Here is a 23,567-nt window from a genome sequence, read left to right as displayed (position 1 = left end):
GAACTGTGATTTCCTGTACCTTGATGACTGGCTCCTGACTGCTACTTCCAGCAACCTATTGGCAACCATTGGGACCTTCCACTCCATTTGTTGCAAGACCTAGGCATCACGGTCAGTCTAACCAAAATTCATCTCATGCCGACAAAACAGATAAAATTCATCAGATGCCACTTGGACCCAAGGTTGCAGATTGCCCAACTTCCCAATTCCAGGGTACTCTCCCTGCTCTTTATGCCACTCAAGTTCTCTATCACTCCTCCCTGCTGGCAAGACTAATTCTTCACCTACTGGGTCTAATGGCTTCCACAGTCCTCATGGTTCCATTGGCCAGATTTTACATGAGAGTGCTTCATTGGACCCTAGTGGTGTGGTGGTCCCAATTTTACCATCCACTTCATGCCAAGTTTTGGCTCACTCAAATGTGTAGGCAACATATCTTGGAGAATAATCTCTCATCCAGTAATACAAGGACATTCATTCCTTACAGCCCCCCCCCCCCCCATGGCAGTAGTGAGGACAGATGCATCTCTTCTAGGCTGGGGGAGAGGCATTTCAAAAAGAAGACAGTCCAGGGCACTTGGTCACACATAGAGGTCAACCTTCACATCAGTTACTGGAGATGAGGGCAGTCCTCCTAGCTTTGCAGGGCTTTAAAGATGTCCTACTCAGGGGTGTGATATCAGTACAGACAGACAATATGTTGGTGGTTTGGTACGTCAACAAACAGGGAACGATTCACTATTATCCCTTGTGTCAAAAAACAATGGGAGCCTGAGAATAGGTGATGTCTTCTCAATGCTTTCTAATAGCAAGGCATATTCCAGGGTCATCCAGTTTGCTGGCAGACAAGTTGAGCATATCTGTCTTGATGCCTCACAGGTGGTCCTTTAATTCAACAGTGACAACTTTTATTTTCATTCACTGATCCAGTCTTGCTTTGACCTGTTCACATCCCACCTAAACAACAAATACAGCAGTTACTTTGTCCTGATCCTTCCTCAGAAACAGTCACTGAGGGATGCCTTAGTCCACTTTTGGATCCTAGATCTCCTCTATGCCTTTCCTACATTGCCTTTCATGAACAAGTTCATACGGAAAGCAAGAATATGCAAGGCCAAGGTGATCCTACATTGTTCCCCATCCTGTGGCCTCTACTAGGACATCCTCCATGGATGCTGGATCATTAGGTAGATCTTCTAACGCATCTGTCTGGACTGCATCCTTTGGATTAGAAAGCCATGAAATTAACTTCTTGGTTCCTCCAGTTCAGTTAGCCAGAGATGCCAGGCTTCACAAGTCAGTTGTTCGAATCACTTCAACATCCCAAAAACAGACCACTACTAAAATATACCATAGCAAATGGAAGGAATTCTCCATTTGGGCTATGGCAAGGGGTTTAGACCCCTTCTCTGCTCCCATTCATTCCATGTTAGAATTTCTGTCACAAGATTTCCACAGTGACTCCAGTTATTCAGTTATCAAAGTTCAAATGGCAGCTATCTCAAGTTTCCACATAGGTCAGAATGAACATCAGTTGATTTAAAATTCCTAACTTGGAAAACAATTTTATCTGGTGGCAGTTACTTCAGTCAAACAGATTTCAGAGTTGCAAGCACTTTCCTGCAAATCGTTTATTTGGTCTCTCACAAAGTCAGAGATTCCTTAAGGACTAATGCAGCTTTCCTTCATAAGGTAGCATCCAGAATTAATTTAAATCAGTCAATAAACCTACCAGTCTTTTTTTCCCAGATTTTTAAACAAAGGTGAATACATGCTACATATGCTGGATATTCATCTCCTGCTGAGATTATGTCTTCATAGGATCAAACCATTCAGAAAATCAGTCTAGCTGTTTGTGGCTTTCTCAAAATCCTTGTTTACAATAACACGGACCTGTCTTTACAATATAAACCTAAGGTTCATTCCACAAGGGCAGTGGCAAAGTCAACAAACTTTGCCAGTAAACTACCTATTGATATCCGTGCAGCAGTTACTTGGTCAGTGGTTCATACCTTTGTGTCTCATTATAAACTGGATGAACAATGTAAATTATGATCCTTCTTTGGTTCTACCATCCTCAGGAATGTCTTATCTTCATACAGCCTGGCTTGGGAATCTGTGCCATAGTTGAATTGGACAAAAATAGACAACACTGGAAAGAAAAGTATGCACTTAACATGATGATAGATCCAAATTGTCTGATTTTCATCCGGTTCAACCTTCCTTCTTCTTGCCCCCTTCTAAATTGTCACAAGTCAGCTTTTGATGACTGGGTTTTTGCTGGCATGCCATGTCTGTGATCAATTCTTACCTATATCCTTGCTTTAGTTTCTTAATAATCTTAATATTTCTTAAAAATTTGTTTAATATTTCTGGCCCGATGATCATATGTGAGAATATATCTGCAGCTAGTGTCCTTAGGTTTCTTTTTTACAACTTCATAAATGAAATTCATTAAGAAATATTGGCCAATGTTGTCTCAAGTCCCAGAGGTGAAAGAGGTTTATGAAGCAGGCCTACATTTAGCTACAAAAGAGATGCTACTTTAAAGAATAGACTTTGCTATAAAGAACAAATAAAATTGATAGGATCAATAATCGACAAAATAGGAACACTTATGTGCAATAACTGCACTTTCTGTAAGTACGTATACAAACAGAAAACATTTATACATCCTCTAACAGTTAATATATTTTATATACAGGCTTATAGAAATTGTGATAGCAAGGACATAGTATATATGTCTAAGTGTTGCAGATGCCCTGCTTTTTATGTAAGAAAAACTAACCAGAAAGTCAAAGAATCTGTTGTCACCTATCAGAAATCAAGAAGAAAACATCAAGTAATGCCCTTTATAGACATATATTAAATACAGACACAAGTCACACTTTTAAATTTTCAATTTTATATATAGTCCCAACATACATTAGAGGAGGGGATAAGAAGAATATGACTGAAAAGGAAGAAAGCAAATGGATTTTACATTTTAATGCTCAATGCTCACCGGGACTGAATGATATATTCAGCCTAAAACCAATTTTTAAAGAATTGTGAAACAAAATTAGTTAAACATAATATATACACAGATATTTTTCTTTGTGGAGTCTGCATGTCCTCCCCGTGGTCAAGTGACGTTTAAAGACATGCAGGTAGATGCGTGCGTGAATGAGGGTGCCTTCTTTGAATGTTGGGTGTCGGGGCTGACAACTTGGCACCGTAAAAATCCACTGCCAATCATTAGCGGACCGGAGTTCCGCTGTGGCGACCCCTAACCAGGAAAAGCCGAAAGACTTCCTCATATACACAGATATTTTTCTTGTTTTAAAATAATTTATTAAAGTTTTAGATGCTTTTAAAAGAATTTACATACTTAATGATTGATTTAATTTGTTTGCTATAAAAAGGCTTTCATTATATTTGTGTCTTGATGCCTGAAGAAGCAGTTTTTCTGTTTGCGAAAGCTTTACTTGCAATAAAGATTACAGTACAGCTGCTCATAGTTCCAGAGCTTTGTTTTTTTCTACTATTTTCAAAACTTCTCATGATAATTTCTCAAAACCAAACATGCAAGAATACATTAACAAATAAAACCAATTTATTTTAACTTAGAACACTGTGTGCTGTTTCTTTTTCAAACACATTCTACGGTACTTATGGTGCATACAAATGTGCGAAAAAAGAACTGTAGGATCTGGACATCAGATACAGCTGATGTAAACTCTGCAGCAAAGACATTATTCCATTGGCGTCCTGACTAGTATAAACTCAACTGGTGCATCTGATGGGTTTGATCCACATACCCTTATTTACGTCTTTTTACACTTGGAATAATTATTTAAAAGCTGCTAAGGCAACAGTCACAATGTATTGATTCACAGTATTAGCTAATCCTTACTTTGTCAGATATTCCACACATGGACTCACCTGAACAAGCTCCATTGTGAAGATTCATTTTCTGACTGAAGTCACATCTTGCTGCTGAAACAATTGACTGAATATTAGAAACTTGACAAATAAGGTTCAATGGATTTCAACAGAATATTTGGCTGTAGAGGCACAGTTTCATAATATTTATGTATGTCCCATCTGTTGTCATTATGATATCTTTGAAAAACTACTTCACAAACATTGTTCGCAGATAAACAGATTACACCTTAAATTCACTTTTATTGTTAGTTGATAAAGTCTTCTGGTATTTTGATATTTTCACATTGTGATGTATTAAGTCATATGTCAGCTGCACTAATAATTTACATAGCCATTTTCTTCATGGCAGTATATGAATCAACTGTTGACTTTTTATGGATCTTTCTAGAAATGTAATAGATGAACTCAGCTTCACATGAATAGGAACCCTGTTCCGTAAGAAGGGCAGCCTCTGGGACAGATATCTGTCTGTCCAGCATGTCCCATTTACGTCACAGACTAAATTCAGGTCCCTAGACCTTGTATTTTTGCTACTCTTTGACTTATGAATATGTAGGAGATTCATAAGTGTGGGGTTTGTGGATGCCTTGTAAGCCAGGCATAGATCACCCCTCAGCAATCTAAGAAGCGGGAAAAAGCTTTAAGGTGTTCTGCATAAGGCATGTTTGTTACACCTTGTATTCTTTTTGTAAAGAACCTCTGAGGCTGCTTTAGTTGCTGCATATGCCTGGTCAGGTACAAAACAGAGGGAGCATTGTACTCTATGATTGGTCTGATAAGGGTGGAGTAGTGGGATAGTGACCTCTTTGGACCTAGATGCCATGCCCTTTTCTTATAAGTTAAGCAACATAAAAGGATTTCCTCACCACTGTGGATACATAGTAGTCGAAGTTAAGACCATTGTCTATGTGCATACTTGGATCTCTGACCAATGGGTCGACTCTTAGGGGTGTATTATCAACACAGTAATTAGCTGGGATGGTTGACTTCCCAATGGGTAGACTTATGCATTTCTTAGCATTGAGTTTAAGACCATGTCTTTGGCACCATTTGTTAGTCAGAGATAGAACTTCTTGAAGAATGCTAGTGTCTGCAGGGGAGGCGATGATAACCATCAGCTTACAAGCATTTTCATAGAATTAGTCAGCCATAAACTTTCAGCATTTGCTTCCATTTCAGAGAAACAGATGCCAAAAACGAGTGGGCCCAGTACTGTGCCCTGGTGGACTCCACTACTGACTTGCCTCCTGGTGGAGGTGGTCTCACTTATTTTGACCTCCTTGGTCCTATCAGGAGCCATTTGGCTAGCCAGCAGGTGATAAAAGGGTTAATACCTAAATTAGTGAGCTTGTGTATAGTGTCTGAGTGGGGTATTGTATCAAAAGCCTTGGCCAGGTCCAGGTAAGCTGTTTGCATAGTCTTAACTTTTTCCAGTGCTTTGGTGACCCTCTCAAAGAAGTCCACCAGATTTAATAGAAATGACTTTCCTTTAACAAAGCCAAATTGTGATGTATCCAAAGTTTGCCAGTTAAGTATGTCCTCATTTATAATGTCCATGATGATTCTTTCCATGGCCTTACATATAAGGCTGGAAAGACTTACGGGCCTGTAGTTACCTGGAGCAGTGGTTGGATCTCCTTTGTGCAGGGGAATGACTGTAGCCATCTTCCATTCCTTGCTGACCAAACCTGACTGAAGGCTCCAGTTGAAAAATTATTCAAGTGGACCACAGAGGTCATGTTTCATGCTATTTATTAAACATCCTGGGATGTTATCGGGGCCCATCAATGCAATGTTTTTGACCTTGGAAAGTGAATTGATGACCTGTTCCCTAGTAATGGTTGGAGGGATTGATTTATGTGTTACTTCCTTTAAACTAATAGATGGAAATTGGGGGGGGGGGGGATTTGAGCTGAAACTGTAAGCCAAAAGGTTGGCAATAGCCTCCAGTTCAATGTGGCTGTTGTCATTTTCAAAAAGTTCTCTGCATTGTTGTGTATTTCCTCTGATGTTACAGACATAACTGTAGAAAGCTATGTGGTTGTTCTTTGCCTGTGAAGCTATTTTTTTCTTCAAGTTTAACCTTTGAAGTATTAATTAACCCTCTTAGCTGCCTATTTAGATTAGTCAGAGAACTTTTAATATGTATGGATTTGTTCCTCCTACTCTTGGCCAAGACTTTTTTTCTTTTGTTGTATAACCAATTGATATTGTGATTCCACCAGGGTGGCTTGTCTTTTGAGTTTGTCTTATCTTAATACGAATGGGTACAGCTTGCTCTGTACAGATAACAATATGGCTGTACAGAGATTTTGCAAATAGCTCAGTGTTTGCTATAGTGTTTACTAGATTTGGGGTGTTTGGAATTTAACCAAGGTGTTGCTTAGTAGAGAGAGGTTAGCCTTGGAATAGTTGCTAAAGGTTTTTGGTTTTGCTGGATCCCTGGATTTAATTTTTATTTCAAGTAATACTAAATTATGGTCAGATCTGATAAGCGAAGATGAGGAACACCCATCCCCCATGCTCGTGAGTACAAGGATAAGGATGTCTGTACCCCTGGTAGGAGAATAGACCAAGTGTTCCAGGATGTTGATATTAACAAAGTGTAGGAATCATTGGGCTTGTGCATTAGAAGTGCTATAGGACTTGAGGGGTAGTTGAGATCAACCATGAATATTGTATTGGGTTGAATAGTGAGGGACTATTTTAGATTGAGATTGGTAGTATGGGTTTCCTGGGACATGGTGGGGGACCTGTAGGTTGCAAGGATATGGTACAATGCCCTGTTTATGGTGAGTTGCACATGTATGAGTTCCAGTGGGTCATACACTTTAACTAGTTTGGATGCGAGATTGTTTTTAATATACACTGAGTCTCCTCCACCTTTAGTTCCCTCCTGTGCAGTAGCTTGTTTAAAGGTTTGAAAGGCAGTCTAATATTACTTTCAGTGACGTTAAACTATGTCTCCATTACTACACAGATGCCTAGACTCTCCAGGGAGAAGAAGGCTTGCAGGGAGTGGAGTTTCTTGTTAAGACTTCTAGAATTGAGCAGTACCACCTTCAGATATTCCTTCATGTGTTCAGTTAAGTGGGTAGGTTTATCAGTTTGGAATTGCCTACAAAAAGGACTGTGGAGGGGGAAAAGGTCTTTGCCAATATGCAAAAGCCTAGAAGGGATAAGTGTAGACCATCCCTGGCAAAGCTGCATGTTCTGTCAACAATGTCATCCCAGGCCATCAAATATTGTACCCCCCCCCCCCCGGATTGACACTAGAAGCTAAGCCAATTATTAAAATCAATCATTTTCTGTTGGTAACATGGCATCATCCTTGGAGACGGTAATACGCTACTCAGTGCTAGGCTCATACCAGCCTGAGACACATAATCAGTGAACTCAATCATGTCTTGCTTCAGATAGTCAAGGGAGGTATGTCTCAGGTCATTAACACCCACATCGACTATGACAGAGTCATTCTGGTACCTGCGGTTCAATGACCTAAGTGCCTGTGTGACCTAATGGATCCTAGCCCTGGAAAGGCAGCTAACTGTGACTCTCTATACTTAGTCTGGTGAGGAGGGAAATCTGTGTGCCTTACTATAGAATCACCAATTACAAGGAAATTTGGCTGTATGTTGGTTTTCTTTAAGGGCTTAGCAATGGTGGCATTGGATACAGTGTTACTATGTGTAGCTGCAGGTGGTGTTTTAACAGAGTATTTATGTGACGGATGAGGACCCTTTCTTTGATTTTACTGTGCAGCAGGTCTTAGTGTTTTAGGAAGGTACCTCAGCATAAGTAGTTTTATGTATAGGGTCTTTACTTGTGCAGTAGGTGTGGTGCAAGTGCCACTGACAGCCTATATAGAATCAGTTTTGATTGTATGAAAGAGTTTTGCCTCCAGTGTTAATGTGCATTTACACCTTTCTTATTCTGTATCTGTTTCATTAAGAATAAGTGGGTTATCAGTGTGCACAAGGCAACTGCTACGATGCCTCAGAATACCCATCTCTCAGGGATAACAACATTAACATGGAACCTAAAGATAAAATAAAGGAGTTTATAACCACAAACATGAATAAAAAGCTTAATAAACAACAGATTAAACTATTGGACAAGAGTATTTCATATACAGAAGTTATTACACAAATAAATAAGCTTAAATCAAACAAAGCACCGGGTAATGATGGTATTATACCAGAGATATATAAAATCCTTTCTAAAACTACATATTCATTAATACATAAGGTTTTTATTTTGGCCCAAACTGAGTTAATAACCCCCCCCCATCTTGGCAATATACATTTATTTCACCAATTTTAAAACCTAATAAAGATCCAATGTTCTTCATATCGACCCATCTCATTACTTAATTTTGATTATAAAATGTTTATGAGTATTTTTGCTGATAGATTGAAGACAATCATCCCCGGCATTATAGATATAGATCAGACGGGCTTCATTGTAAATAGAAATACTTTTGATAATATAAGAAGAACTTTAACATTAATTGATTTTGCAAATAGGAAAAAGAAAGATTTAACACTTATTAGTCTTGATATAGGTTCAGCATTTGATTCAGTAAGTTGGGACTATCTGTTTACCTTACTGAAATGCACAAACTTCTCTGATGCATTTGTAAATTTAATTGAGCATTTATACAAAGGAACGCTGGCTTATATTAAGGTAGGAACATATGTTTCACAAAAAATACCCATTCTTAAAGGTAATAAGCAAGGATGTCCACTTTCTCCACTATTATTCACTTTAGTAATGGAGCCTTGGGCTAATTTGATTAGAAAAAGTACTGACATAGAGGGTTTTGAAATAGACGAAAATACAACATCAAAAATTCAACTTTTTGCAGATGATGTTCTAATTACATCAGCAGGATCTAATTCTTCTATGCAGCCTTTATTTGATAAAATGATGAATTTTAAAAGTATTTCTGGTTTAATATTCAATGAAGAAAAAACTAAAATACTACCTATATATACACGAAAAAATATTCTCATTAGTGATTTTACTAAATATGTACCCAATTCAGGTCAGATAACTTATTTAGGTATAATACTATCTAAAGATATTAAATCTATTATATATAATAACTATAATACCTGTTTTCTTAATATACAAAATCTTTTTAATACCTGGAATAATATGTTTTTACTATGGAGGAGAGACTTACAATTATTAAAATGATAATATTCCCCAAGATTTTATACTTAATACAATCAATAATACTTTCACCTACAAAAATAATTATCAAGAAACTGAATACACTAATGTTAAATTTCTTATGGGCACCTAATAGACCTAGGATTGCATTAAAGAAACATACTAATAGCTGGTCTCAAGGGGGTATTTCTTTTCCAGACTTTAATTTATATATTATCTCTTCTATTATAAAAGTTATTACTTTATTAATAGATCAGTCATATATCGCAAAATGGAAAGATTATTGGGAGCTAATTAGTATGCACTTCATGAAAATCTCCTTAACACATAAAAATATGATTGTAAATAACTCCATGTTGTGGTTGCTAAAGGAATTTTGTACTTCACCTATTACACCTAAACATATGGTTTGTTACCCATTAAATATTATTATTAGTTATCGTAACTTTATATTCATGCACACTAAGTATAGGGAATGGAATTTTATTGTATTCCCTATAATGTATACTCAGGCTATGCTTATGTCATCTACTTCTGAAGGAGCTCATTTAGCTATAGATAATGATCTAAAGTACTGGTATCAGCTGATATCTGATAATAAAGTTAAAAATCTAGATTTCTTAAAACAAGAATTTGATCTAAGAGAAATTTGCTGGTTAGAGGTTCAGATCTTTAGACAACATCTCATTGATAGAATAGATCTAATGTCTATAACAGTTAAAGAATCTATTCCAAAACTGATTGATTACTTGATATTAAATTTACAGCATAAAGTTTCTGATAAAGGTAAACTTTCATATATACATAAAATTATCAGACAAGAAACTTTTTACAGTGTAGATTCATACTGGAATTATTTCACCTGTATTAATGGGGACCCACCAACTCAACAAGATAAACAATATATATTGGAATCTGCTTATAGAACTACATCTTCCATTGTCTGGAGACTTTATACATGGAAATTTTTACATAGATCTTTTTATACACCTTTGATGATGAATAAAATAAATAATAAAGATAATCTATGTAAGAGATGTAATGTAGAAATTAATGCTGACTGGGCTCATATGTTTTATGACTGTATGAAGTTGAAAGAATACTGGAAGTCAATTAATGAATTTTGCAGGCTCTTTTACAGATAATTTCATTATTTCTAAGTCTCTTATATTATTCAACACACCTGTACCTCAATGTGTTAAAAGATTAAGCTTCCCTTGTTATGGTCTATCCTAGCAGTGGCCAGGAAAATAATAACTAGAGATTGGATTTCAGATACACCTCCTTCGCTCAATGAATTTAAAAATGTTATGAATATAATGTGCCATATGGAAATAAGCACAATTAGAATGAGAACAACTAGAAAAACATCATATTATATTGTATGGGATAATTTACAAAATTTGTTAAAAAAATTCTAATTTCAATAGCACGGTATTTTAGTTTAATTAATTGATCTGATTGTAGTGGATGTCTTTGTAAATACTTTAGTTGTTTTGTTGAATATTATAATAATACCTATTTTTAATTACTTGTATAAAATTGTTATGATATTTCTCTTATATGTTAAAACAATAAACCTGTTTTGAAAAAAAAAAAAGAATACCCATCTCAACCAGACTGGTGACAGAGAGAGAGAGTCAGGAAGTGCATATCCATGGCTACTGATCTATTAGGGAGGAGTACAGAAAACGTAAATATTGAAAAAGTCAGTAAGACAATAAACTTAATGAGCAACACTCAGCTATAAGCAAACAAGATGATCTAGTAGTTAAAAATCTTTCTAAACAGTAATGCCACAAGAGTGTAGACCATAAAACTTCCTAATGTAAAATAACTGATTTGGCGCCCAAGTGCTTAAACCAGAACTAATACACTTTTAGGATAACAGGCACAATAAGACTTCAACCAGCAATTCCCAGCTCAGAAGGGTGTGGGCTATTGTCTCCTGCCAGAACAGTATAGACCACAAACTGTCTTAATGTAAAATAACCCCAACCTGATTCCAAATGCTTTCAATAACTACTTTACTGAAGCCATTCTAACCCTTGCCAACTCAATACCTCCTAACACCGCATCGCCTCTAAACAACCCTAATCCTACAATTCCCACTTTTCATATACAACCTGTTCCTACATCCATCATTTCTAAACTCCTCCAAAAACTTAGACCCTGCACCCCTTCTGCTGATTGCCTTCCAGCAGAATTCCTGCAACTAGCAGCTAAATCCATTGCCTACCCCATCTCCATCCTTATAAACAGAACTATCTCTGAAAGTAAAATCCCATCCATATGGAAAGTTTCCCATATCATCCCCCTACACAAAGGTGGCACATCTACTGAACTATCAAATTTTAGGCCAATAGCCTTACTCTCACCAATTGCTAAAATAATGGAAAAATGTATACACAAACAACTAGAGTTCATTATCTATATATGTATACATATCTCCCAAATGCATTTTTTTTTGGCTAAATACAATATTTAAAGCCATAGTTCAATCCATTTATATTAAAATGTTCAAAATGTAAATAGTTAACATTAATCTAATTAAATAAAACAAATACAAAATTATATGCTCCTATCTTATATCTCATCAGCTTGTTCTGTGTATATATATATTCTAACAATTCAATTCAATCCCTAAGTCTATAAAAGCTGGTCTAATACTGATAAGCTGTATTTAGACCTGGCTCTATGTGTTCCCTGAGCAATACAGTTATAAATACATATATATATATGCCCTATTATATATAATCATCAGCTTGTCTATATATTCCTAACATAAAATTCAATTCAATCCCTAAGTCTATAAAGCTGGTCTAATACTTGATGATCGCCAGAGACCTGGCTCGTCTATGTGTTTGAGCAATAGTATCCATTTTGTCTAGCACCTACTCTCTTCTATTGGGATGAAGTCTCTGTAAGACCCTAAATTTAAATATGTGCAATGGTCTGGCTAATGCATTATTAATATTTTTTTTTCATGTCATAGGTGGTTCATTGTATGCTTCACTTTTTTGAGCTCAATTGTGTTGTCATACCCACATAATATACATAAGAATAAGATGTGGCCAGGTATATTATTATTGTTGTGGTATCACATCGGCATAAAAAAAGTGTGTAAAATTAGCCAGTCTGTATGTTTTCATTATGACTGTTGGTCACTAATGTAATTACAGACACAACATTTTTACATGGAAACACAAACAACTACTAAACCACCTTATCCATAATAATCTACTTGCCAACTGCCGACATGGTTTTAGACCATTCCACAGCACAACAACCACCCTACTATCATTTGCTAACTCTATTAATGAAAATCGTCACAACAATATTTTCTCTTCTGCTCTATTTATAGACCTTTCAAAGGCCTTCGACATGGTGAACCACAACTTACTCACTGAAACCCTGAAAGCCCATTCACTTGACTCACAATCAATTCTTTGGTTTAAATCCTATCTTGAAAACAGACAGCAGGCAGTCCTTTGGAATAATACTCTCTCTTCTTCCCTCCCTGTGAACATAGGAGTACCTCAAGGCTCTATTTTAGGTCCTCTTCTCTTCTCACTATTTATTAACAACCTACATACCAATATTCCACAAGCCACTTGCATCCAATATGCAGACGACTCAACATTAATTTGCACTGCCAAATCCATAAACTCTCTCCAACTCCAGACCCAAACAGTATTAAACAGTGTTGAAAAGTGGTTCATGCAACACCGCCTCCTTCTGAACCCCAAAAAAACAAAACTGCTACTCTTTGCTCCTGCTCTTAAGTCAACTCCCCCAAACTTCATAGTAACCTCCAACAATGGCACTAATATAGTCCCTGATACCACAACCCGCTTACTGGGAGTTACAATTGACAACACCTTAGCTTTGACGACCATATTAACTCAACAATAAAAACTGTCAACAAAAAATTAGGATCACTCTATAGAATCAAACCCTTTCCTCACCCCCCCAGCAAGACTTACTCTTGCTCAGACCCACCTTTCCTCTACCCTCTTTTATGCTTCTCCAATTTATACTAATCTATCTAGAAATAACATTAATAAACTGTCCTCCTGTTATAATAACATAGCTAGATTTGCTACCTGTTCCCCCTATAGAACTCACCATTGCAAAAACCTCAAACAACTGGGATGGCTTGAACTGCATAATAAGCTTCTCTATCAGCAACTTGCTATAACCCAAAAAATCCTCTATCACCCCAACAATACACCAGTCCTCACTAATTTGATCACCCCCTACTAAAATCTCTCTACACTTCGCTCAGCAAACAAACTCCTAGTGTCTACTGTCAAATCAAACAACAAAGCAGGGACTCACTCTTCACCAACACAGTGGGAAAAGTTGGAATCAACTTCCAACTGAACTTACCTCACTTGCTTCCACTCAACTATTCAAAAAGCATCTTAAAGAATATCTAAAGAACCACTGGCTTTGTCCCTGCTCCAACCCTGACTGATTACACCCAATATACAAACATTTACAACACAATTTGGTTCCTAATGCTCTTTCTACTATAGCATCCACCCCCTAATCTTACCTTCCCTCATCTTCTAAAAAAAAAAAAAAAAAAAGTTAAACACATCTACTTTCTTTAGGGTTTTTAACAAAGTATTTTTATCTCATGTCATTTTCCTGTATGTTACTAATTTATATTGTGAATATGTCTACTGTAATATTGTACATTTGTCTCTGTAACTGGTTGGAGCTTTTCTCCCCGGGCCTCTACTGAAAATGGACATATATCCAGTTAGACTAGCCCAGTCAACAAATGTAAAATAAATAAAATAAATAAATAAATAAACTGTCCTGGAGCCCAAGTGCTTAAATCAAAACTAAGACACTTTTAGAATAACAAACACAATAGGCCTTCATCCAGCAATTCCCAGCTCAAAAGAGTGTGAGCTACCTCTCCTGCCACAAGAGTGTATACCACAAGCCTTCCTTATATAAGATAACTAGTTTGAAGCCCAAGTGCTTAAAAATAAAACTAGGAGGCTTAGAATAACAGTTACAATTTAATCAGGCTACTAACAAGCAGTAATAAATGCAGCAGATTAAATGCAAATGAACGCTTTAAGTACATGCAGCAAAAAGCTAAATAAGGTAACAAAGTAGGAAGAAACATTGATACAGTAAAAGCAGCTGAATAAAGTGCATGTTTTAGTAAGTGGGAAGGGAGGAAACAGAAGATAATTCAAGTTTAAAAGACTAAGGGGAATGGGCTTTCCAGATGTTTTCTCAGTGCTCAGTAGAATGAGCTGATGAAACAGGATTGGGAGGAGTGCCCAAAACCATATTTATAGTAGGGGCAGACAACTCAGAAGCTGCCAGGTTTAAAAGTATGACAAGGATTGCAATAGTCAGGCAGAGAACAGCAAGTTAAACAAGCACTAAAGCTAAATAAAGATGTTTCCATTTCAAAATCAAATGCAGTCAAAGATCAGGAATAATAAAACCAAAATAGAGTGGTGGAATAGTGCTCAAATAAAACACTAAAACCAAAACGAGCACGGAACGTTGTGAGTCCTCAGTATTAATTTTATTGCAAAATGTTAAGCGCTTTTGTCAGTACCAGTTGACTTTCTCAGAACACTCCAAAATATAAAAATTTAGTTTAAATAGTACAAACCCAGTGGTAATTGGTTAAATCTTCCACCAATGATTTGATGAAAATAACCCCAATTCATGAATATTAAGCAGTGTTCATGAATATTAAGTATACCATTTTGTTAAAAACCCAACTCTAAAACACATAGTTTATACATTATTGAAATAACATTTTGTTCACCAAAGTTATTCTTCACAGTATGAAATTTAATCATCATATTTAATATTTCATGTATTACCTAAACAGAATCCCTTAAAAAAATCTTTTAAAAAGACTTCGTATATAAATTAAACCTGCCCTGCTTTTTCTCTTAATACTGGCAGGATGGTTAGATGATCATTTAACCCTGGAAAAAAGATGGCACCCAATCTTAATTGCCATAATAATTCTTTTTAATAAGAACATTTTGCCAGTCTCCTCCTCTTGCTTCAATATGGACAATATCAAGAATAGCAAATTTAAAACCACAAAAGTCAGCACATTGTAAACTGTGTTTAAATAAAGCATTAGCTTCCTTATTGTTTTTTATATCATAGAGATGTTCATAAATCCTGGTTTTGAACAATCTATCAGTTTTTCCAACATAAAAAGATGTACAGGTATTACACCTAGCAATGTACACCAGTTTGATTGAAAAACAGTTGCCCCTTCTCAAAAACACAGCGTTTTTATTTTTATTGGCTAGGGAAATAGAGCTTTCCTGTAAAATATAGGAACAATAGGGGCATCTACCACAAGGTCTGCTCCCATTAAAATTTCTCTGTTCACCTTTGGTTGCAATTCTTCTTTCCAAAACCGACTTTAAATTGGGTCCTATTTTGGTGGAAAACACAGGTTTCTCACCTAATACCTGAAAAACGTCAGAGTTAGTTTTAAAAATACTCCAGTTTTTGTAAAGTATCTCTTTAACTCCATGATACAAGGGGCTATATTGTACAACACAGGCCTGTTGAAAATCAGTTTTACTCTCACTATTAAAAGCTTCACCAGGACTATTGATTTTGTTGAGTCCTTTTCCCAAAAGCGGTGTATACCTTCTACCCCACTCATCCAACACCCCTTTTAAAATAGTATCAATAAATTCAGCATGGTAACCTCTTGTTAGAAACATATCCTTTAAATTTATAAATTCATTGACTACATCCTTTTTTAAGGATGTCATCCTGGCTACCCTGATGGCCTGACCTTTAATAATACTCTTCTTTTGAAATAGGGGGTGATGGCTGTGAAAATACAAATAACTATTACAAAAAGTCTTTTTACGATAAATTCTGGAAACAAATTTCTCATGGTCCTTTAATATCTTAGTATCCAAATAGTTAATTTCTTGTTCATGATACTCAAAAGTAAATTTCAGAAAATTAGTAGTTCCATTCAGGTATTGGATAAAAGATGGAATAGACTCAGGGGTTCCTTTCCATAAAATAAAAATATGATCCAAGAAACTGTTATAAAAAAGAATATTAGAAAAAAACTCACTTTTGAAAACAAACTCTCTTTCCCATCCTAGCAAGACTAAATGTGCATAAACAGGGGCACAAGCGACCCCCATTGCCACACCCTTCACCTGTTGAAAATACTCTCCCTCAAAGTAGAGGTAATTTTTTTCCAAAATAAGACTCATTAATTCACATATTAAATTAATCTCATCCAGAAGGTAGATAAGAACAGGTGAAGAGTACTTCTTCAAAAAAAGCTAACCCATCCTGTTTAGGAATACAGGAAAACAAATCCTGAACATCTGTGGTGAGAAAAATACTATCAGGAGACCATAAATCACTTTTTAATTGACCAAGGAAATCCCAGGAATCCTTTACCAAGGGTGAGGACCCCTCTACAACATGCTTCATCTTTTTATCTATGTATACAGCCAAACTGTGTATTTTGGAACCTCCAGCTGCCACAATCAACCTAAAAGTTGGTGTTTCAATACTCTTGTGCACTTTCGGAATACTGAAAATTACAGGAATTTTAGGATGTATATTCAAAAGGAAATAATAATCTTCTTTAGAAATCTTCTGGTGCATAACATATTCATACAAAAACTGTAAGAAATATGTATTTCATTTTTGGAACACTGAGAATAATTTTCAACATTAAACAAAATGGCCCGCATAGTATTGCGGGCTTGCATATCATTTGAAATAGCGTCAACGTCATTTCCAAAATAAACCACACAGTTCTTTTTAGAAATACTCCTAGAATGGTTGGCAGCAATGCTACCAACAGGATGGGCTGCATTAACACCATCGCAAGGAAAACGCTGTTCAGGTTCGCCATGATGGACCTGAACTGTCGTAGTGATGTCACCACGCTTCTTCAAACTGCAGGAAGACGAATTAAAACCACAATTGGATTCTTCATTACCAGGACAACCATTGCCCCTCATTTGTCCTTTGTTCACATTAGAATACCCAGAATCACAGCTACATTGTTGAGAAAGTAGCTCAATAAGGCAAGTGAGTTCACCCTTCAACTCAGCCACGTCTTTTTTTATTACCAAAAGGTCAGCTTGCTGCCCAGAATTGAGTATGGGTGAAAAGTTCAAAGCTTCTGGAGACTCCATAACAACCAAGCACCACAAAAGAAACAATAAAACCAAAACAGAGTGGTGCAATAGTGCTCAAATAAAACACTAAAACCAAAAAGAGCACTAAACGTTGTGAGTCCCCAGTATTAATTTTATTTCAAAATGGTAAGTGCTTTCGTCAATACCAGTTGACTTCCTCAGAACACTCCAAAAATACAAAAATTTAGTTTAAATAGTATAAACCCAGTGGCAGTTGGTTAAATCTTCCACCAATGATTTGACGAAAATAACCCCAATTCATGAATATTAAGCACTGTTCATGAATATTAAGTATACCATTTTGTTAAAAACACAACTCTAAAACACATAGTTTATACATTATTGTAATAACATTTTGTTCACCAAAGTTATTCTTCACAGTATGAAATTTAATCATCATATTTAATATTTCATGTATTACCTAAACAGAATACTTTAAAAAAATTTAAAAAGACTTTGTATATAAATTAAACCTGCCCTGCTTTTTCTCTAAATATTATTATGATTAAATTTCATACTGTGAAGAATAACTTTGGTGAACAAAATATTACAATAATGTATAAACTATGTGTTTTAGAGTTGTGTTTTTAACAAAATGGTATACTTAACATTCATGAACAGTGCTTAATATTCATGAATTGGGGTTATTTTCATCAAATCATTGGTGGAAGATTTAACCAATTACCACTGGGTTTGTACGATTTAAACTAAATTTTTGTATTTTTGGAGTGTTCTGAGGAAATCAACTGGTATTGACAAAAGCACTTAACATTTTGCAATAAAATTAATACTGAAGACTCACTATGTTTAGTGCTCTTTTTGGTTTTAGTGTTTTATTTGAGCACTATTGCACCACACTATTTTGGTTTTATTGTTTCTTTTGTGGTGCTTGGTTGTTATGGAGTCTCCAGAAGCTTTGAAGTTTTCACCCATACTCGATTCTGGGCAGCAAGCTGAACTTTTGGTAATAAAAAAAGACATGGCTGAGTTGAAGGGTGAACTCACTCGCCTTATTGAGCTACTTTCTCAACAACGTAGCTGTGATTCTGGGTGTTCTAATGTGAACAAAGGACAAATGAGGGGCAGTGGTTGTCCTGGTAATGAAGAATCAAATTGTGGTTTTAATTAATCTTCCTGCAGTTTGAAGAAGCGTGGTGACATCACTATGACAGTTCAGGTCCATCATGGCGAACCTGAACAGCATTTTCCTTGCGATGGTGTTAATGCAGCCCATCCTGTTGGTAGCATTGCTGCCAACCATTCTAGGAGTATTTCTAAAAAGAACTGTGTGGTTTATTTTGGCAATGACGTTGACGCTATTTCAAATGATATGCAAGCCCGCCAATGTGAAAATACTAAAACAGGTACTATTGTTTAAACTATTGAGACTGGGATAGTTTATAACAAAAGTGGGAGGAAAAATGCACAGCGGTGTGGGATTAATGTCTCTCAATGTACTTGTCAAAGAACTGTTTGTAATAATGAAGTCCTTCTACGAATGAAGTTAAAAAGCATTATGGCGCATGAGTCAAGAAGCATTTTGTTTTTCAAGGACCTAAACAAGTAACAGAGACATCTAATACCAAGGACACTTATTCTTTTAGATTTAGGACCTTAAAGGACATGATTTATTCCTTCGAGAAAAAATTATTGAAGTTCAAAATGTGCCAAATGGAGATTTGTTACCGGAATGAATGTTTAAAGATGAAAGTGGTTCCACAGGGGTTAAGAGTGTTCAAATTTCCCTTTGGGTTACATTATGATTCAGATATTATTGAAGATTTTATGAAAATGTTTGATAATTGGGGGTTTGAATTGTTGACTAAAAGTATATTTTATTATGAACAGATGGAAAAGAGACTTCAGAAGAAGTTGATGTTTTAAATGACATGATTTTAAATGATTTATTATTCTCACAGTATGAGAGATTTTATTATAAAGTCATTAATAGGGTTGAGAAGAAATGTGATAATATTTTCAACAAGAAAGTTAAAAAGTTAGATAAAGATTGTAAATAGTATAAGCAATATAAAGTGTACCCTATTGACAAATTGTTTTTTAGTGATGACACAATAAATACCTATGAACCTTCATCACACCATGGCAAGGGTAACAGGGACAATGCAGATTTGGAGTTGGTAGGTGAGGGTGAATATTCTATAGAGGAAGAGAGGGACAATTTTTCTGAGTATCAGGATTTTCCACTCCCCAGATGCTCAGAAAGAATAGCCAGTCAGAAACAAGAGATGTACAATACCTACAGCAAGGTAGTACAACAACAGAAGGGATTCCCCAGATGGTAGAAACATTAGTTCCAGATTCTAAGAACCAAGTTGGTAATATACGACACAGTTTTAATGGCTTTAATATTTATAATTATACTGACAGGACTATTTCTGAAGAGTTCTTCACTTTATTTTCCAAGGGGTTTAAATTTGTACCCACTAAAATTCCAGATATAGCAGAAGTATTGGTGGATGTACAACTTTATTTGAGAAACTTGAACTTAAAATTGATGTTTCAAAATAAAGATGGGAACAAACCAACTAATAATTCTGCTAATATGCTTAGAAAGAGCAGTGTATTTAATCCTCCTCTCCATCCCATAAAAGCTATTTTTGAGAAAGTTGTCAAAGAAGATATGTATAAAATGTGGGGTGAGAAAAGGAGAGTATTTTCTAATCTCAATAGTAAAGAAAGATGTTTATTAAAGGATTTGAGAGAGGATAGAAGTATATGTATTATGATCCCGGATAAAGGTGGAGGCATTATACTATATAATTTAGAAGATTATACTAATACTATGCAGGCCATTTTGTTTAATGTTGAAAATTATTCCTGGTGTTCCAAAAATGAAATACATATTTCTTACCAAAGGGTGGACAATTTTTTGTATGAATGTGTTATGGACCAGAGGATTTCTAAAGAAGATTATGATTTCCTTTTGAATATACATCCTAAAATTCCTGTCATTTTTGGTATTCCGAAAGTGCACAAGAGTATTGAAACACCAACTTTTAGGCCAATTGTGGCAGCTGGAAGTTCCAAAATACACAATTTGGCTGTATACATAGATAAAAAGGTGAATCATGTTGTAGAGGGGTCCTCACACTTGGTAAAGGATTCCTGGGATTTCCTTGGTCAATTAAAAAGTGATTTATGGTGTCCTGATAGTATTTTTCTCACCACTGATGGTCAGGATTTGTTTTCCTGTATTCCTAAACAGGACGGGTTAGCTTTTTTTGAAGAAGTTCTCTTTACATGTTCTTATCTACCCTCTGATGAGATTAATTTAATATGTTAATTAATGAGTCTTATTTTGGAAAACAATTACCTTTACTTTGAGGGAGAGTAATTTCAACAGGTGAAGGGTGTGGCAATGGGGGCCGCTTGTGCCCCTGTTTATGCAAATTTAGTCTTGCTAGGATGGGAAAGAGAGTTTGTTTTCAAAAGTGAGTTTTTTCTAATATTCTTTTTATAACAGGTTCTTGGATGATATTTTTATTTTATGGAAAGGAACCCCTGAGTCTATTCCATCTTTTATCCAATACCTGAATGGAACTACTAATATTTTGAAATTCACTTTTGAGTATCATGAACAATAAATTAACTATTTGGATACTAAGATATTAAAGGACCATGAGTAATTTGTTTCCAGAATTTATCGTAAAAAGACTTTTTGTAATAGTTATTTGCATTTTCACAGCCATCACCCCCTATTTCAAAAGAAGAGTATTATTAAAGGTCAGGCCATCAGGGTAGCCAGGATGACATCCTTAAAAAAGGATGTAATCAATGATTTTATATATTTAAAGGATATGTTCCTAGAAAGAGGTTACCCTGGTGAATTTATTGATACTATTTTAAAAGGGGTGTTGGATGAGTGGGGTAGAAGGTATACACCGCTTTTGGGAAAAGGACTCAACAAAATCAATAGTCCTGGTGAAGCTCTTAATAGTGAGAGTAAAACTGATTTTCAACAGGCCTGTGTTGTACAATATAGCCCCTTGTATCATGGAGTTAAAGAAATACTTTACAAAAACTGGAGTATTTTTAAAACTAACTCTGAAGTTTTTCAAGTATTAGGTGAGAAACCTATGTTTTCCACCAAAATAGGACCCGATTTAAAGTCGGTTTTGGAAAGAAGAATTGCAACCAAAGGTGAACAGGGAAATTTTAATGGGAGCAGACCTTGTGGTAGATGCCCCTATTGCTCCTATATTTTACAGGGAAGCTCTATTTCCCTAGCCAATAAAAATAAAAACACTGTTTTTGAGAAGGGGCAACTGTTTTTCAATCAAACTGGTGTACATTGCTAGGTGTAATACGTGTACATCTTTTTATGTTGGAAAAACTAAGAGATTGTTCAAAACCAGGATTTATGAACATCTCTATGATATAAAAAACAATAAGGAAGCTAATGCTTTATTTAAACACAGTTTGCAATGTGCTGACTTTTGTGGTTTTAAATTTGCTATTCTTGATATTGTCATTATTGAAGCAAGAGGAGAAGATTGGCAAAATGTTCTTAGTAAAACAGAACTATTATGGCAATTAAGATTGGCTGCCAACTTTTTTCTAGGGTTAAATGATCATCTAACCATCCTGCCAATATTAAGAGAAAAAGCAGGGCAGGTTTAATTTATATACAAAATTTTTTTAAATATTTTTTAAGGTATTCTGTTTAGGTAATACATGAAATATTAAATATGATGATTAAATTTCATACTGTGAAGAATAACTTTGGTGAACAAAATGTTATTACAATAATGTATAAACTATGTGTTTTAGAGTTGTGTTTTTAACAAAATGATATACTTAATATTCATGAACAGTGCTTAATATTCATGAATTTGGGTTATTTTCATCAAATCATAGGTGGAAGATTTAACCAATTACCACTGACTTTGTAATATTTAAACTCCATTTTTGTATTTTTGGAGTGTTCTGAGGAAGTCAACTGGTATTGATGAAAGCGCTTACCATTTTGCAATAAAATTAATACTGAGGACTCACAACGTTTAGTGCTCTTTTTGGTTTTAAAGATCAGGAATAGTCAGGCTGAGAACAAGTATGGAGAATGGCTAATTGCTTTTCAGTGTTGCACATTATTGTAGCAGCTTTCTAAGTTTGTAAGAGCAATATTTAAAACCGGTCTCAAATTTTGAGCCTTTGTCCTCCCATTTTTTTGTGGCTTAATCTGGATTTGTTGTGCTAAGTGGTTGTGAGTTATGTATACATTTCTTGAGTTGCAAGTAAAACTGTAGATATACCTAATGCAGTAGGCAGCAAGCTGCATTTATACCATCTTCAATATAGCTTCTTAGTCTGACTGCATGCATTAACCAGAACTGTACTACATGCCTGCATCACACACTGCTAAACAAGGAATCATAGAATGCAAAAGCACAACTACTCTGACACTTTAAAAATTATCCTCCGATTTCACCTTTATTGCACTCATGTGACATCATAGTAGTGGGTGGAGTTTACTCTTCTACTCTTCTACTCTGTGGTAAAAATAATGTTTTTTACCATTATAATTTATGCTACATTGTTTCTCTTTGCAAAATGACCATTGGTTCATTTATTTTTGTAGACCAGCACTAAATATGGACCATAACTCTTGCTGAGCAGAACAAGCATTGAAGAGCCATTTAATATCTAAAATATAGAATGTTGAGAAATTACACATTTTAGGACTAGGAAGTAATGGAAAGTAAATGCCTGCACCTCAATTTCAATGACAACCTTGCCCTAATCAAAAGGCTTTTGTTGCATCTACACGTGTAGATATGTGTCCAGTAAAAACATTCAACCATTACCTTATTTCCGCGACAATCTGAAGCTATACTATGCCATAAAGTAGCTCTGTTTCAACAGTTTTCAGGCATTTGCAGTTATTTTTTGCCTTTGTTTCCGCTATGGTGGCATTGGAATGTGGTTGCAATAATACATAAGTACCAAAACATTTACAGGTAGCAGCTCAAATGTATATGACCAAGTCAGGGTCATATGGGTATTGTATAGTAATTCTGGACTGTGGTATTTTGAAACTTCCAGCAGACTTTTAAATAGCTGACCAAAACATGTTTTGCTGCACATATATTAGCAGGTATTCATAGACATGTAGCATATTGTGCAGCAGAAATTAACTGAGTAGAGGCTGTGTGCAGGATGTGCACAGTTCTAAGTTCCAGATAGCATGGTTGTACAAGGATCCAAATAGCGCTATATGCAACACATGCTAATGACTGGATA

The 23,567-nt window shown here is 35.6% G+C and overlaps 1 protein-coding gene across 3 annotated transcripts in view; it reads right to left on the bottom strand.

Annotated features, from left to right (window-relative positions):
• Positions 1-23,567, bottom strand: part of VSTM4 (V-set and transmembrane domain containing 4) — an 815,453-nt gene that overhangs the window by 165,952 nt on the left and 625,934 nt on the right. The window contains exon 5 of one of the 3 annotated variants that reach the window (XM_044056773.1): positions 3,925-3,978. The exons of 1 other annotated variant lie outside the window; for it this stretch is intronic. In XM_044056773.1, the coding sequence (XP_043912708.1) occupies positions 3,925-3,978 (54 nt within the window). The remainder of the gene's footprint in view (positions 1-3,924; positions 3,979-23,567) is intronic. One more of the 3 variants, XM_044056774.1, reaches the window with a different exon arrangement.

This window comes from Protopterus annectens, chromosome 14.part0 (genome assembly GCF_019279795.1).
Source record: "Protopterus annectens isolate FY-2018-M chromosome 14.part0, PAN1.0, whole genome shotgun sequence".
Classification (NCBI taxonomy): domain Eukaryota; kingdom Metazoa; phylum Chordata; order Ceratodontiformes; family Protopteridae; genus Protopterus; species Protopterus annectens.
The sequence above is the reverse complement of the archived record's forward strand: the minus strand, read 5'-3'. Positions and strand labels throughout refer to the sequence as shown.